The 17655-nt window shown below is 49.8% G+C and overlaps 1 protein-coding gene across 3 annotated transcripts; it reads right to left on the reverse strand.

The window, feature by feature from the left end:
• Positions 1-1917: 1917 nt before the first annotated feature.
• Positions 1918-10876, reverse strand: Mcat (malonyl-CoA-acyl carrier protein transacylase). Of its 3 annotated transcripts, none has more exons than XM_020174185.2 (5): positions 10026-10876; positions 8654-8741; positions 6361-6578; positions 2283-2722; positions 1918-2103 (listed from the first exon to the last, which is right to left on the reverse strand). In XM_020174185.2, exons 1-5 carry the CDS (start codon positions 10443-10445, stop codon positions 2061-2063), a joined length of 1209 nt encoding a protein of 402 aa, XP_020029774.2. In that variant the 5' UTR covers positions 10446-10876; the 3' UTR covers positions 1918-2060. The 3 variants fall into 3 exon arrangements, with proteins under 3 accessions (XP_020029774.2, XP_073940732.1, XP_073940733.1); XM_074084631.1 differs by having other exon boundaries at positions 2247-2722; XM_074084632.1 differs by lacking the exons at positions 1918-2103; positions 6361-6578 and having other exon boundaries at positions 2545-2722.
• Positions 10877-17655: the final 6779 nt, after the last annotated feature.

The raw sequence follows: 17655 nt of genomic DNA on the forward strand, positions 1-17655 counted from the left end.
ACCCTTGCCCAGCAGGAGGCCCAGGGGCTACAGTGGGGAGTAGACCAACTTGGGGCCTGCTAGGAGATGGTCTGGGGCACTGGGGCAACCTCCCCCAGCAGGTATAAGAGCTGTGGAGTCTGAGAGGCCCGCCATGAGACACACCAGATCTCCATGTGGTGTGTGGCCTGGATGGCCCTTGGTCTTGGCCTAAGGACAAAACATGTCTGTTCCAAAGGCTTGGAACAAAGTCTTGGGCCATGTCAGAATTTCCAGAGACCAGGTGAGACAGCCTTTTGAAGGGTGCCAGGAAGCCTGCTTCTGCTGTGCACAACAGCCCTGGCCAGGCAGCCATGGAGAATAGCCCAAGGTGTGGCAGACATGGGACCTGAAGTGCACTGGCAGGAACTGTTCCTTCTATAGGCAAAGGTGCCAACAGCTTTCTCAATTTACTTTTAGTGATGAGGTCTTGCTATACTGCCCAGGTTCTTGAATTCCTGGGTTCCAGCCATCCTCCTCAACAGCTGGGATTACTGGTATGCACCACCACACCTGGCTGGATTCCTTTTCAGTTGAGGGGGAGGGAGAATATTTGGGGTGGAACTCAGGGCCTGGCACCTGCTAGCTAAGTGCTCTACGAACCCTTTTTAAAAAAAAATCCTGAGTCAGGGTGTAAGTTGCTGAGGCTGGCCTTGAACTTGTGACCCACCAGCCTTAGCTTCCTAAGTAGCTGGGTTCACGGGCATATGTCACCACTGCTGACTAGAATCTTCTTAAGGCCCTCTGCTTGCTGTTTCTCCCTCTTTCTGCAGCTTAGCATATGGAGGGACCCACTAGCACCATGCTGGACCATGAAGAAAAATGGAGTGCCCAGAGCAGGAGGGCCTGCCAACCTGCTCCACGCAGCAGAGGCCCACTGCCCATACCCACCCCAGGTTCCTCATTTGGGATTTTGTCCTCAGGGCTGAAGGGACCCTATCCTTCCATCCTGTCTCCTGTGCTGCTACAGGACCTAGGCGGGATAGTCTCCCACAGCTATGGGGACTTCAAGCGCAGCAAAGGAAGTTCAAAAAGACTTAGTACTTACGAATAAAAAGTTAAGTCAAGTTTTAAGAATAGTTCTTCCCACATGGGCACAGTGGCACAGACCTGTAGTCCCAGCTACCCTGGGCTAAGGCAGGAGGATCACCTGAGTCCAGGAGTTCAAGATCAGCCTGCATGGGTTGGTGGAAAGGCTCAAGTGGTGTTGCAGTCTGCAGTGATTCTCAGCCAGGGGCTCACTGTTTGCACTAGCACACAGTGCCCATGACAGCTGCCCACAAGAGAAGGCAAGTCCCATAGGAGGCGGCTCTGCACAAAGGCCAATGATCCTGTTGACAAACACCATGTACTAAAACTGAGAAGTCTCGTACAGGACTTGGCAGTGCCCACCTAACTAGCAGTGACACTGTATGACAGACTCGGAGAACTCATCACCAAGGTTTGCTCAAATCACTGGAAAATGAAAAAAACTCGCCTTGCAACTTAGAATGGTTTATATTTAGTATCAGGGCAAAGAGCTGCATCCACAGAGCAAGGCTGTGGAACACAGGTGGAGCTTTCTGAGGGAGGTGCACAGAGATCACAGTGACACTGTCATGTGGATGTCCTAGAGGTGTCCCTCCATGGAGAAGCTGGGGCTGGCCAAAGGGGTCAGAGCTCCTTGCTGTCCTCCCTGCCTGGGCACGTCCACACTCCTCACATCTTGCTCCAGGACCCTCTTCTGCCAAGGCAAAGGCCACCTGCTCTCTGGTGTGCAGCAGACACTGAATACACACTTCTTGGATGTGTAAAGGAATATGGGAGTCAATCTCCCAGTTTTCACATAAGAAAGGGCAGAACAGCTGCCATGGCCCACTGGGTTCTAAAACCTCTTAGATTCAGAGACAAAGACCCTTAGGTCCCACAGGTCCTGCCTGGCTTGTGGCCAAGCAGCATGTCCACAGCACCCAGAGCATGACTGACCCTACACAGCCCAGCCCTTCCCAGGCTGGCTGAGGGGAGGGCCGCCTGAAGAGGCGGAGCAGAGGTACCAGGACTTCTCACAGGCAGTGTGCAGGTGCATCCTTTCCCCAGTAGTTTTTCCTAGGGGGAAGAGAGACTGGGTCACATAGAGACATCATCCTTGATGCTTTGTTGTGTGGCATTAAAGCACTTCACAGACAGCCCCTGTCCCTCCTCCCTTGGAGGAGTCTGTCAGGAGGGAGGCAGGTGCAGCCTTGCCTCACCTGGGAGTTGTCCCACTCGAGCCCCTTGGCAGTCACCTTGGGGACTCTGGGGGACATGGGTCCGGGTCCTCGCTGGCCTGCATCACATCCACATGGCTGTAGGACTTCCAGGCCTTCAAGTTGCAGCTCCTCAGGATACTTCCCAGCTGCTGCCCGGGCCCCACTTCAAACGTGCTGGGGAACAAGGTGCCCTTCTTCCTCTCATATATGGCATGCATTGTCTGCTCCCATTTCACTGGGGACACCACCTGCTGCCCTAGCAGCTTCCGGATGTGTTTAGGGTTCATGTATCTATGCCCACTAACGTTAGAGTGCACAGCGATCAGAGGCTTCTTGATGTCGATCGCCTTGAGAACCTGCTCCAGGGGCTCCACAGCTGGCTCCATGAGGCGGGTATGGAAGCCACCACTCACTGGCAGCATCTTGGTGCGTCTGAAGTGATACTTAGAAGAATTCTTCCGGAGAAACTGCAGAGCCTGGAGGGAAAGAAAAGAGGCTCAAGTCAAGCAAAATCGGGAAGAGTGACACAGAGGCAAAGGCCACTGCAAGTGATCATAACCTTGCCCTGTGCAAAGCATAGGATATATCCATCCCACAAGCCCTTGAATGATAACTTTCCTTTTTTTTAATTTATTTTTTGTATTATTACTGCTTTCTTTTGGCGGCACTGGTGCTTGTACTCAGGACCCACACCTTAAGCCACCCTACCAGCCCTTTTTTGTGATGGGTATTTTCAAAATAGTGTCTGGGAAACTATTTGCCCTGGCTGGCTTTGAACTGCGATCCTCCTGATCGCTGCCTTCTGAGTCGCTAGGATTACAGGCGTGAGCCATTTTGCCCAGTGAGTACTTTTTTTTTTTTTTTTTCCTTCTTTTTTGATAGTACTGGGGTTTGAACTTAGGGCCTTGTACTTGCTCTGCAGGAGCTCTACCACTTGAACCATGACCCCAGCACCTTAATTCACTTTTCAGTGAACTTGGTTTCATAGCAAGTGTCCCAACAGTATTGTAGGGGGTTGACCATTCACATGTAGTATGCTTGAGAAAGCTGCTAACGTGGACACATGGATCTGTGTCATGGCCCAGGTCAGTCACTTCCCATCTCTGAACCTCTTCCTCCTAATCCCTGAAATAGGCACAATTTCATCCACTCTACAAGGCTGTAGAGGTAACATCTGCTGGGAAGGTGACATCAGATGGTGTGTGAGAGCATCTGATAGAGGAGATACCTAACAAGTGTGTGCTAGCTTTTCTTTTTTTTTAAATTAGAATCCTGTTACTCTAGAAATTTCCAGTAATTGTTACCAAGCCTGCTTCTTTTTCTTTCTTTTCTTTAAAAAAAGACAGGATTTTGCTGTGCAGCCCAAGCTGGCCTTGAACTCATGATCTTCCTGACTCAGCCTCCCAAATGCTGGGCCAGACCTGCTTCTTGTCACTCTATAATTCAGAAGGAAAACTCAAGTCCCACTTCCCAAGGTCCTAGCTGTTGGAGCCCTACCCTGGATTTCTCTAGAGAAGTAAAGGAGTTCTCTTCCCCTTGAGCTTAGTCCTGAAGGGTACCTCAGCTGAGAAGGCACGAAAACCAGGCAACAGGCAATAGGCCACAGCTGCAACTGCCTGCAAACAATTTAATTTGCAAGATCTTTCAATGAGGGAGTATTTGGTTTTGGTTTTTGGTGGTACTGAGGTTTGAACTCAGGGCCTCACTTGCTAGGCAGTAGCTGTACTACTTGAGTCATCATCTCCATGGTAAATCAGGAAATGTTCTTAAAAGCCCCTATGACCATGGGACATAGCCCAGACCTGACACATGGGGGCTGTTGCAGGGTTTTTCATGCAGAAAAAACATATGCTCTGAGAGCTGAGTCTGCCAACATCACAGCCTGGCCAGAGGCAGGGTCCAGGCACTAAGAGCTGCTCCCTGCCACACTTAGGTAAGACTTAAAATTGCTCTCATCAGCTACACAACCTCCAGCACTTTTGCTTTATCTCTGGGCCTCTATTCTGTGTCTATAGAATGGGGACAAGAGTTACTTCACAGGGCTGCTATGAGAACTCTGCTTAGCACGCAAGTGCTATACAAGGGTTAGCAATTATCTTCTACACCACGCTGATTTGTGGTCACTGCAATAGCAGGACAGCTCTCTGTCCCCCTAAAGGTAGAAGGATTACTATTTGGGCTGTTCCTCCATCTCTGTGTCTCACTCCCCATGAACTGCTTACCCATGCATGGTCATGAAACTTGCTTTGACCAATGAAGCCAAGCCTCTCTTTCCCTGTCTTTAGTCTATCAAATTCTGTGAGACCGTTCCAGTAGTCTGAGCCCTCGGGTGAAAATGAAGTGCAGCAGAGGGCAGCAGGGAAGGCATGTGCTAAGAGAGGGTGCACCACGGTGTACTGTGGCTACTGAGAGATTTGGGCTGTTCATTACTGCAGTACAGCCTGGTCTGGCCTGACTGGTCTTGGTGTTTCACATCCATCATCTTCCACAGTCCACCTCCATCTCACTGAGGACAGGCCTCAGGAGCACAGAGCCTCTTTGATTAGAGGCCTCTTGGACATCGTAGCCCAAGTCCTTCCCATCATGCCTGATTGTCTCCACCATCAGCATCTATGTGGATGACTACTCAAGGTCACTTCCTGTGCCATTTGTGGTCTCGCAAGTGCTTTCCAGGTAAGGTTTCTGGACTTAATGGCTGATCTGATTCAATTCCCAGGTCAGGCCACAGAAGTCAAGGCCATCATCTTGTGGTCTTTGTACTGGCCCAGGCACTACTGGCCTCGTACAGGGCAAGGAAAATTTTCCACATTAAATGCTGGAAAGGAGCTCTCTGCTAGGGTACCCCTGCCCTCACCTGAGCTCTTTTGGTGGCACGTCCAAGGGCACCAAAAGAATATACCTAGACTCCCAGGACTATCACCCAGGCTGGATGGGAACCTGTATGGGAGCTTCTGCCTTCCTGGAGTCCCTCTTGAACTTCTGGGCTGCTACCCAAGGCTGATCATGGAAATGAGCAACAGCTCCATGTTTAGCTGACTTTCCTCACATAAGAACCATCACAAGAGTGGCCTGTGGCTACCAGTGATTCAGAGGAGGGATCCAAGGACACTCAGTGCAGGGTGAACACATAGAGGGGAAGAGGAACTGAGCACAACTGAGTGGAGGCAGCCAATTCCAGAGTGAGACACACCTGGGTTCAAATTCAACCTCCAGTCTGCTGCAATGTGCACCTGTAGTCTCAGCTATTTGAAGGGCTGAGGCAGGGGGATTGTGAGTTTGAGATCAGCCTGGGCAACACAGCAAAACACTGTCTCAAAAACACTCCCCAAACCAAAAATACCTGCCTCTACCATTTCCAAGTGCTTGTCATTCCCTCTGCCTCAGCTTGTGTGTGAAATGGGAGGAAGAATAAGGCCATATAGCACAAACTGGTATTTGAGATGTAAACCCTCGCATAGGTTCCGCAGCACTCATTCAGCACCCCCAAGCCAGGCACTGGGTCCACAGTGCCCTATCTATAGTGCCACTTCCCTGATGGTCAATCTGACCCTTCCTTTGTTCCTGGGCTGAAGTCACCTCCTTGGGCTGGTTTTCCTTTGGCAGGAGGAACTCTGATTAATTGGTCCATAGGTCCCCAGTGCTTGTTACACAGGAGAGCTCTATAAACGATGTTTGGGGAAGCAGCCAATGGAAGGGAGGACAGAGAAAAGGAAGATCATTCGGGTACAAAAACAGACACCTAACAAACAGCAGGGCAGCAGCACAACAATGGCAACCAGATCCTTCTTCAAAGGAAGCAAGAGGATCAGAGGTTCATGAGAAGACCTCACTGTACCACAGGAAGGCCTGGGGCTGCTTGCTCCAGCCCCGTGACCTGACCTGTGGGCCAGGTGATTCATTCGTCCAGAAACCTGGTGAGCAGGCAGTGTCCAGCTTCCTGCCTCCTTCTGCAGCACTTGCTCTGCCACATATCCCTGGCCCTCAGTCACTCTTCTACAGACCATGCTTGGCAAGGCACTCACTACACCACTGGGACCTTATAGGTAGGTGCACAGTGGTTCCCACTGTTCATGCTGGACTGGGGTCTACTAAGGTATTTCCCATCAGCACCAACCTCTAGGTGTCCTGAAATCACCCTGCAATCAGGAAAGAGGTAGTTGGACACTTCACACACAGGGTTCTCTATGCCCAAAGACTTGCAGTGTTCCCGGGCTTCCATACAGGCAAAGGAGAACTTGGACTGAGGCTGGCCGAGGACGGACAACATCCCACTGGGGATAGCTTCTGAAGCTTCCTGCATGGCTTCGGCTCGGACCTTCACTGCATACAAACCTATCCGAAGAGAAGTGCATTTAGAAGTCAGAACATGTGAGAAGGGTGGGCCAGACCTGAGAATTCCACCCTGTGCTGGAGACACTGACGATGGTGTTTATCACCAGCCCACAGAGCCACACGTCTATGTACCTTCTGCATCTACTACACAGAGCAGAGAAGTCCCTCCTACTGAAAAGCAGGGTGCTGACCTTGGCACTGTATGCATTAGTCCCAGGAACATCCTGCCTGAAAGCCCTTTGAAAAATGGTTCTCACCTGGGGTTGAGAACCCAGGGCAGGGTCTGACTGCTTTCTGCTGTCACACTGTGGGAGAGAGACTACTGACGTGATGGGCAGAGGCCAGGCATGCTGCTGTAAAGAACAAACTACAATGCACAGGACAAAAGCCCAAAACACAATTGTCTGATCCCAAATGTCCACAGTGCCTCTGCTGAGAAGCCCTGTGAAGAGGGGAGAGGACTTGGAGCTACACAGCCTCAGGAAAATTACAACTTCCTTCTGTTTCAAATTTTCAGTTAGTAAAATGAAGACAAATCATATCCTGTCTGCCTAGGTTCTGGCAACTGACAGTTATTAAGAGAAGCCACATTGAAAAGGAAAAACAACTAAGACCACCAGACAGATGGACTACTGTATAACTATGAACAAGCAGATGAATTTCAATAAAACATAATTATCTTAGACCAGGTATTGCTGCCCCATCTAGACCTGGAAGATTTGGCACTACCAAAGCCTGCGAGCTGAAACATGGACTTAAGTGCAAGGGAGAGGACAGAACTGTGCCCAGGTAGGTAGCTCCAATGACTATGACACAGGAATGGCTTAGTAAATACCCCTCATGTCATGGGTCTCTCCCCTGGGTGAGGAGAGGTGATGAGACTAAACAAAGATCAAGGAACCTGCCCAGGGTTTGATGGGTGACAGGGCCCATGGAGAAAATTCTGTACCCTTTCTCTGTGACACACATCACCCAGTCAGTACATGCAGACTGTTAGCCCTGGTCCCCAGGGTACCTGTGGCACATGTACATCAAAAGACTGGGCTGAGAAGTGGGAGAAAACACAGGAAAATGGAAGGAGCACATGGAATCCTTCCATGTAGGGTTGAAACAATAACTATGACAAATGCCACAGGGAGAAAAGTTAACACAAAATATGCTGTAATTCTGCAAATCTACAAAAACATACAGGTAATGGTTTCATTAGGATATAGAAATATGCAATTTCCTAATAATTTTTTTAAAAAGGTGAAATTCACATGAAACAGTCATTTTAAAGTGTGTAATTGCATAGTATTTGCCACATCATCATCAAGTCATTCCTTCTTTCCTTCCCCTCCCCCTTTCTTTCTTTCATTAGCACCGTCTTGGTGGATGTGAGGCTCTGTCACTGAGGCACTGATTTGCATTTCCCTGATGGTTGTGCTGCTGGACATCTTTTCCTCAGATGCTTGTCAGTCACTGGAATACCTTATCTGGAGATAAGTCCCTTTCCCTGCACTGAACTACAAACCAAAATCTTTGTTTTGCTCGTTTGAGACAAGCTGTTGCTAAGTTGCCCAGGCTGGCCTGGAACCTCTAAGGCGATCCTCTTGCCTCAGCCTCCTGAGTAGTTGGAAATACAGATGCCCACCATCATGCCCAGCTTAAGCAAAAATCTCAAGAAATAAAACGGGCTCAAGACCAAAAACTTTTTTGGTGGTGGGGGTAGGTAATTGAGGACCTTGCACTTGGTAGGCAAGAATAAAGTATTTATTGACTCATTTAATGTATATCTACTGAGCATCTACCAAGTGTGACAGGCATGGGGATCTGTGAGTGGTAGAATGCTCAGGGCAGTGGGGAGACTGTGAAGCGAGCAGATTTCATGAGATTATAAAGCAGAAAGAAAATCTCTATTGTATCCTTCAGGCTTCAAAGGGAATCATGGTAACATCTAGTCCTTGATATCCAATGTCATCCCCATCCACTTCTCACCCAAGTGGGTTCAGTATCATTGTTGGCAGTGTCCCTTGTACCCAGTGAGCCCAGCAAGACCACACCCTCCACACAAAACCAAACCCTTTCTTGTGTACCTTCAGAAAATTCCATGGCTCCGGCAAACACCAGGGCTGCAAATTCTCCCACACTGAATCCAGCAGCAGCAACACAGTTCTCGATAGCCTGTGGTGACACATGCACAGCATGAGGCCAAATGATCTTGGGGGGCTCAGTTCCAGGGCTCTATGCCTGAGAGCTGGAGGGTGTTCAGCATCACTGTCAGGTCCACTGGCCTGAGGTTCCAGCTAGAAGAGTCACACAGAAGTGGCCTTGACCACCACTGAGTGCAGCCTTTGACTGATAAGGAACTTCCCTGGTCAGGCAGGTTAAAGCCCAATCAACTCTGCTTCCTTGACTCCTACCCAAGAGGCCTGAAAACAGTCTCTCAGGCTTCATGGCACAAGTTAAATGCAAAAAGTTGGGCCTTAGTGGTACTTTAATCCCAGGAGTCAGGAGTCAGAGGTAGAGGAATCTCAAATTGGAGGCCAGCCTTACAGCAATACCTGTCCAAAAAAACTAAAAAAAAAAAAAAAAAAAAAAAAAAAAAAAAGGGGGGGGGGGCTAGGAGTGTGGTTCAAGTGGTAGAGCACCTGCCTAGCAAGCACAAGGCCCAGAGTTCCAGAGTTTAAACCTTAGTACCGCCAAAATACATAAGTTAAAAGAATGACTTTTTTGTAATCAAATACAGGATTTCTTAGCCTGGGTGAGTTCCCTAATCTCTGAGCCTCAGTTACCTCTTTGGTGAAAATGAGAGAGAACCCATGTGACAATAAAATCTACAGTGTTTGGCACAGACCTGGTATCATTATCACAATTCAACAGGACCACTTGACTAAATCCTTTAATGTCCCTGACTCTCCCTTCTGCACACATAGCAGGTGCTGGGAAGGTGAAATGGCGTTTAAGTGACCTCAAACTCCAGGCTCACATTTACTGACTTGGTATTTTTCAGTATTAACATCAACTGATTCACCACCCTTCGAATGAAGTGATGTTTTCATATGCCATCTTCTCGATCCTTCATTTACAGATGGAGGGTTTTCTTTTTTTGTGGTTTGTTTTTGGTGGGTCCTGGGGGTTGAACTCAAGGCCTGAGCTTTAGGCAGAGGTTCCACCACTCTAGCCACTGTACCAGCCCAAGGATGGAGTTCAATCCTTTAATAATTCAGCAATGAAAGCTCACTTAAGATCACAACCCCATACTCTGTTCTGTATTTCTGCAACACTTACAATCTTCAATATACTATGTAACTATACTTAGTTCATCCACTGCTCATTATCTGTCTGGCCTAAGATGCAAGCTCCCCTGGGGCTGGCTTCATTGTTTTGTTCTCGGTGCCCGGAGCAGTGCCTGGCACCTGCAAAAACCACGTGGGCACACTCGGGCCTGGCAGGTGCGAGCCTCACCGCGGGATTCAGGTGATGGAGTTTCTCAACGGCGGCCAGCGAAGCCACGAAGACAGCGGGCTGGCAGTGCACGGTGCGGTCCAGGTCCTCCTGTGGCCCGTGCAGGCTCAGCTCCAGCAGGTCATAGCCCAGCACATGGCGGGCGGCTTCGTAGAGCTCGCGGACGCGCGGGTAGCCGAGCAGGCCGCGGCCCATGCCCACCGCCTGGCTGCCCTGGCCGGGGAACAGCAGTACGGAGCACTGGCCTGGCGTCCGCCGTGCCGTCTCTGCCCAGGGTTCCTCCGCCGATGCTGTCGCGTCTCGCAGCAGCTCCACCACGTCGGCGGCGCCCGGCGGAGGCACCGGGAAGCTCGAGGCGCCACGGCGGCAACCCGCGCTCCAACCACTGGCCCACGCGGCCCGCACGAGCCGGGCGCTCATCGTGAGACACCTGCCCCGCGCACGTTACCGTGGCGACCGAGGTCCGACTGCGGCTGCGCGACCTAGCGTGGTCCGTCGCGTATTTCCTGCCGGACCGTTCCCGAGGTTAGGGGAAAGGTTCCCCAGTCCCTGGTTCCGCCCTAGCTCGGAGACCATTTGCGGTTGCGTCTTGAGGTCGTGGAGTGACCAGGGCGCTTCCTTAAACCTCCCGGGCCTGGATTGAGCGGAGACACCACGATAAACAAGTTAGCACTGTTTTTTTGTACTGGGGTTTGAACTCAGGGCCTACATCTAGAACCACTCCTCCAGCCCTTTTTTTGTGATTTTGTTTTTTCGAGCTAGGGTCTCATGAACTATTTGCCCGGGCTGGCTTCGAACCGTGAGCCTCCTGATCTCTGCCTCCTGGGTAGCTAGGATTACAGGTGTGAGCCACCGGCGCCCGGCTATTAGCAGCACTTTAATGTTTCCTACGTATGTTTATATGCCCTTGACACATCAGAAGTCCCCAGTGAGCTCAGCCTCAACTCCTAGTGTTAAAGGCAAACGGTGTTTTCAGAAGATCTTGGCCCTTGCGTTCCCAGAATGCGTGGGTGTAAATGGGGTTTGTGAAAAGTTAGGAAAGGAAATACAAAGGGAGCATGCTGGGATGCAGGTGAAGTCTACCGGCAGAGAGAGTGTGCTTTTCTTTTTCAGGTGCTTTTTTAACCCACGGGGAGGGCAAACCCCAGAGATTCCCACCCAATAATCAACAAGTGGGAAGGGCATGGGCTGTTCCCAGCCGGGTACGGTGGTCTGGGCCATCGGGGGTAGGGGGACTCCATGAGCCCCAAACTTTTCCTACTTCTAGCCTGCTTCACTAGCTACTCAGGAGGCAGAGATCAGGAGGATCATGGTTCAAAGCCAGCCCAGGAAAATAGTTCTCCAGACCCTATTTAGAAAATACCCAGTACCTCCACTTCGCCCCACACATTCAAAACAAAACAAAAAACAGGGCTGGTGCAGTGGCTCAAGTGGTAGAGCACCTGCCTAGCAAGCATGAGGCCCTGAGTTCAAACCCCAGTTTGAAAAATAAAAAAAAGCACTCAATAAATCTTTGTGCTAGTGAACAAAACTCTGGTTATTTTTAAGACATATGCTTATTAATTCATCACAGCAAGCCATGGTGAGCAGGTGCAATGATTATCCTCAATTTACAGATGAGTAGATAAAATCTCAAAAAGTGAATATCTGGGATTAGTTGGGATTATCCAGCTTCTGAGAACTGTTAAGAGGCTAGGTCAGATAGGGTCTAGTCTAATCTCATCCCTGAACCCCCTTCCTCTCTGCTCTGCTCTTCATTTCCTGCCAGCCCCCCCCCACACACACTTTATCTAGGAGGTCTAGGCTGTCATATCTTAGTTCATTCCAGCTGCTATGACAGAATACCGTGGAGTAGGAAGGCTAAATTACCAACATTTATTGCGCACAGCTGTAGAGGCTGGAAAGTCCAAGATCAAGGCGCTTACAGATCCAGGGTCTGATGAGAGTTACTTCCTATTTTGCACATGACTGCCTTTTCATATCCCCACATAGTAGTGGGCAGGGGTGTTGGGGAGAGCCTCCTCTCTCTCTCTCTCTTTTTTTTTTTTTTTGGTGGGACTGGAGTTTGAGCTAAGGCTTTGTACTTGCAAAGTGGGTGCTCTACCTCTTGAGTCACACCAGTTCATTTTGCTCTGGTTATTTTGGAGATGGGGGGGGTCTCACGAACTATTTGTCTGGGCTGGCCTCAAACCACAATCCTCCTGATCTCAGCCTCCCAAGTAGCTAGCATTACAGGCATGAGCCACTGGTGCCTGGCTCTACTGTTCTTTTTATAAGTGTATCAGTCCCATTCATGAGGGCTCTACTAGACTCGTGACCTAATCACCCACCAATGACCTCACATCTGAATACCATCACACCGAGGATTCTGAGAAAACACATCATTCAGTCCACAGCAAACCACACCAGCAAATCGACTTCACTGAGTTTGCCTGAAGAATCAAATAAACATCTCAATGTCCATGGCTTTGCAAGGAAAAAGTGAAGGTAACCTTCACATCCAGCTTGAGGGGACTGGTTCAATGAAATATGATACATACCATGCCATGGTCACGAAAAATACAGAGAAGTCTTAGATTAAGACATAGAATACGCACTGCCTCTGGATGCCTGTAAATCCACAGCCAAGGGAACTTTTAAAGACAAATTCCACAAGGACAGGGAGAACCTGATAGGGACCCCAGCAACAGCACCTCTGGAAACTGGAAGTCATGTAGGCCAGTGTTACTGTCTCTGCTGGTTTCAGACAGCTAACTCCCCCTCAGAATGGGGAAAGCTAAAAACCAACCTTTATTCACACAACAGACTCTGAAAAGCTTAGTACTGGCAGGACTAGCCACTTCTAGATGTAGGGGTGAAACAAGGCTCAAAGAGGACTATTTGAAAAAGTGTCCTTGAAAAACTTAACAGTCCTTAGATCCCCTCTTTCTTCCTAGCCACTGGGTGATGCCCCCCCGACTCTAGCAAACATCTGGGCTTCAGCCTGGGAGGGGTCAAATGAAAGGTACCCGAATATGGGCACTCCTCCACCACACATGGACACTGAGTGCTGATCGCAGAGACCTCCTCTGTCACACTACTCCCCCCCCCACACACACTACCAGTGAGCTCCCAAACCTTCATCTAGACCCTTACCTTTCAGACAAGGGACTAGAGGGCTCTGGGGAATCTGACTGGTCCAAAAGGAAAATCCTAAAGCCATTGACATTCCAGGAAGTTTCCAGACAAATGTCCTACCAAGCTCATCTTATAGTGAAGTTAAACTAACAAAATATCATCCCTGGTCTTATTTTGTTTATTCCTTTTAATCATGAGTATTACTGTGGAAAAGGAAAGGAAGGAAACGAGCAGATGAGAACTTCAGGGTGATTCAGATGTGCACTTTAGGCCAGACACAGGCACATGAGCACAGCCATGGCAGAGAGAGGTGCATGGCTTTATCTTCAGTAAGACATTTGTACGTTTTTGGCCACATCTTTGAGATTCTGAGCTACTGACCCTTTAACTTCTCAATTATTTACTTTGACTTTTACTTCTAGAGTCTTATTTGAGGTTCCTGTTGTTAAAATATTATCTCATGATTCCTGTTCTTATGCTTGATGTATTTAAACAGTGAGAGGGTCGAACAAGATCAGTATTTACTACTACCCTACAGAAGCATGTTTGATGTTGGTAGTGACACCTTAATATATATTTTCTTTACAAAGTACTGGGATTTGAACTCAGGGCCTTGTGCTTTTTAGGCAAGCACTCTACTGCTTCAGCCACTCCACCAATCTTTTTTCCTTTTGGTTTGTTTTTCAGATAGAATCTCAGGCTAACTATGTCCAGGCTGGCCTCAAACCAGGATCCTTGTGTCTGTACTTCCCAGTGCCTGTTTCCATAGCACTGTTTATGGTCCTGTGTGGGGTCACTCTGTGAAGGTTAATTTTAGCATTTTACTTGTTTTTCTATTCCCCTTCCTTGTCTTCTCTGTTTCCCTTTCTCCATGAGAAAGATTTCCAAGCATCTGAAGAAAGCCTCTTATAAACAGAAAAGAAAAAGAAAAGAAGAAAAAGAAAGCCAACATATAGAATTTGGATACCATAAAAATAAAAGAAAATAATTGTTTTTGGAAATTACCATTGATGTCTTTAAGAGGTAAGAGAAGCCAGGAGCTGTGGCTCACACCTGTAATCCTAGCTACTTGGGAGGCTAAAATCAGAAGGATTGCAGTTTGAGGCCAGCTGGGGCAAATAGTTCTCCAGACCCCATCTTCAAAATTACCAGAGCAAACTGGATTGGAGGCATGGCTCAAGCAGTAGAGTGCCTGCATTGCAAATACAAAGTTCTGAGTTCAGACCCCAGTCCCACCAAAAAAAGGTAAAAAAAAAAAAAAAAAAGAGGTCAGAGAAGACACAGTACCTGTGAAACAGGAACAGGAAATTATATTTAAAAAAAGAACATTCAGAAAACAAAAAAATATTCTCTTGGGTATTAAAAATAGGAGAAAAGAATTGAAAAACTCAATTGAAGGGCAGCAGAGAAATGAGAAGAAAAAAACAAAACATGAAAAGTGGGCAACAAGAACAGGAAGTCTGAAGACCAGCCCAGGAAACCCAGGACTCAGTAACAGGAGTTCCAGAAAGAGAAGTGTGAACACAGAGGGAAGGAAGTCAGCACAGAGACAGGGCAATCCTGAAAAAGAAAGATAGACCTTTGCAGAATGCTCGCGCGGGCACAGTGGCTGAAGTTTGACCCACACAGAAATTATCCTGTGAAAGTTCAAAACTCTGGGACTAAATCATTTCATGGTGTTGGGGTTTGAACTCAGGGCACTCGAGCCTCACCACCAGCCAAATCTCAAACTCTTCCAGGAAGAACCGAATAGACTGTGGCAGAAGCCATAGCAACAGGACAGCTCCATGTCCTCAGTAGTGGGATCTGTGTCCTGCGCAGGTGCACACCAGCGTCCTAGAGCAGGTGTGCTGTAGCCTCTGGACCATGGGACCTGCACAGTTCTGGAGGAACTTCCAGTCTTGACTTCTTAGCCAAGCTTCAGCCCAGCCCAGGAGAATGCGAGATGGCACAAGGTTGCCTTCCTCAGCTCTTTGGCCAGACTCCAGGATGAAAGGGAAGCAGCAAGAGAAAAAGATGGTGCAGTCACTTCCTGTGACTGTGACTCAACTCCACAGACTGGGCCATTTACACAGAACAGGTTTATTCAGCTTATGGTTCTAGAGGCTGGGAAGTGCAAGATTATGTGTCTGGTGAGGACCTTCTTGCTGCTGGGGATTCTGCAGAGTCCCAGGGTACACCACAGGGCACCACAAGGCAAGATGTGACATCCATGAAACAGAACTGAACTGGCTTTTTTAACAGACCCAGCCTCAAGATGACCCGCTAATCCACTAATGCATGAATTCAGAAATGGATTAGTCCACAACTGTAAGCCCTCATGACCTAACCACCTCTTCAAGGTCTCACCTCTTGACACCTCACAGTGGGGATTAAATTCCCACAAGACTTTTGGAGGGGCCTTCAAACCGTAGCAGATGTATCTAGGACACGAGGATCCATCAGGAGAGGGGCAAAGGCATCCCGGGGCGCTGGTGCACAGACCCCAGGGTGATGGGTGCCAGGTGTGTGTACCAAGGTGACTGACAGCAGCATGACTCAAGGGGTTTGCTGAGTGCTGCCACCACCAGGAGCCCTGCTTCGGCTGTGCTGCTGTTTAGGGACAGGGTGTTCTTGAGCCTGGCCAGATGCCTGTCTGCGCAGCCAGTCCTCATCACAGGCTGATGGACCCTTGTTCCCCTGGGTCAGCTGAGGACACTTGGCCACCTGACTCGATATCACTCTACTCCTGAGATCTGAACACAGGGCACAGGGTGCTCAGAAGCAAGAAGACAGGACAGCCCGGGCCCCTGACCATTTTCTTTCCTTCCTTCCTCCCTCCCTCCTTTTTTGGCAGAAATGGGGTTTGAACTCAGGGCCTCACACTTGCTAGGCCTGTGCTCTACCACTGGAGCCACTTTTCCCCTCTGAGCATGTAAGCCAAGGTAGATTCTCTAGGGATTGATCATGGACCATGGTCAGTGTCTCCTTGCCCATGGACCAAGGCAGGGACTCATCCTCTAGGGTGGGGTGCCCAGCTCAATGCACGTGTCTCTATGAGACTGTCACAGGCCAGATGCCTAGGAGAGGCTCCCTGGCCCAGTGCTGTGCAGTTCAGAGGAGAGGTCACTGTTCCTTTAGAATGCAGGGGACAACAACACAGAATTGGGGTTCCGGAAGAGCTTCCTAAGGGATGCTGGAGAACCAGTCAGACTTGAACACAAGCGCCCCAGGTGGTACTTAGAGGGAAGTGCAGTGCCTAGGCAGGGAAATGGTATGTGCAAGTGTGGGGAAGGATAGGCTCCAAGTGGGCAGGCCTCAGGGGCCATATTTTAACTGGGTTGGACTGAATTCTAAGGCAGGGGGCATAGTCACATTATTTGCAGCAGCTGGAAGGAAAAGAGGGGAGCTGGGAACAGCGAGGGGCTGCTGCTGCATCCAGGCTCAGATGGGAATGCAGGGATGGAGGAGAGGGAGGTAGAAGTCACAGCAGGCCGGGCATCCTCAAGTGCATCCAGACCTGCAGTCTGGGTCCATCAGGCAGCAGCTGGTCCCTCTGACTTGGAGTGTTCACATCTGTGAAGTGGGCGTGAATTCCATGAGGTCAGCGCCTGGGTGTACAGCAGGACAGAGGCTGCAGGAAAGCCATTCTGCCTCTTCCCCCTGGATCTTCCAGGGGAGGAAGTCTTGCCATTCTGTCAAGTCCTGACTGCTCCTCACAGAAGGCATGAGCTGGCAGTGCCATGGGAGGCGTGGCCAGGCACTGTGCCCAGGGGCACAAAAGTTTTACTTTTTTTCATCAGAAGCAAATGACGAGTGGAATCTTGCTCGTGTATACTTGTCTTTATGCGGATACAGTAACAACCAGAATATATATATTTAATGGGAAATGGGAAAGGGCCCATGAAGGCGAAAATGCCAAGTCCTAGGAAAGTCATACTGCAGCCCTGGCTATTCCGGAAGGAGGGTTCAGGCCCCTGGGGGACTGTGTGGGCCACTGCTGGTGGTACAGGCTGAGGGCACTGCCAGCAGAGTCAGCTGGCATCAGTTGGCCGGCAACAGCCGGCATGGGAGATGCTGGCCAAAGGCCAGAGGCTGGATACAGACAGGAGAGGGTGACCCTGGCAGCCTAGCGGCCACCTATGCCTGTGATGACAGCAGTCTCATTCACTCGGCAGCACACGGTTGCGATGGTGTGATAGCCTCATCAGGGTCACCTCGGGGTGCCCATTCTACAGATGAGGAGATGGAAGCCCGGAGAAGCAGTCAGAGTGGCCGGGCCAGGCTAAGATCGCCCCGGGACAGCAGCCCCAGGCACTGCGGGGCCCCTCCGATGGGGGCCAGGTCTAAGGTGAGCAAGGTGTCCTATTTTACAGATGGGAATGGTGAGGTGCCCAGAACGCGGCGCCCTGCCTGCGACGTGGGGCGGGAGGATCCGTCTTCGCAGAGTCTGGAGGGCGGGCAGCGGTCCCCGGCCACCGTGGGGGCAAGGACCGGGGACAGGCGCGGAGAGGCAGCGGCGCGGCGGACGGTG

Source organism: Castor canadensis, chromosome 8 (genome assembly GCF_047511655.1).
Source record: "Castor canadensis chromosome 8, mCasCan1.hap1v2, whole genome shotgun sequence".
In the NCBI taxonomy this organism is placed as follows: domain Eukaryota; kingdom Metazoa; phylum Chordata; class Mammalia; order Rodentia; family Castoridae; genus Castor; species Castor canadensis.

Coding starts and splice junctions, on each gene's coding strand:
- Mcat (XM_020174185.2), bottom strand. CDS start 10,445: ATGAGCGCCCGGCTCGTGCGGGCCGCGTGGGCCAGTGGTTGGAGCGCG. Junction 8,742..10,025: donor TCCATCACCTGAATCCCGCG/GTGAGGCTCGCA, acceptor GTGTCACCACAG/GCTATCGAGAACTGTGTTGC. Junction 2,723..6,360: donor TGATTTCAGGACACCTAGAG/GTTGGTGCTGAT, acceptor CTTTCCCTCCAG/GCTCTGCAGTTTCTCCGGAA.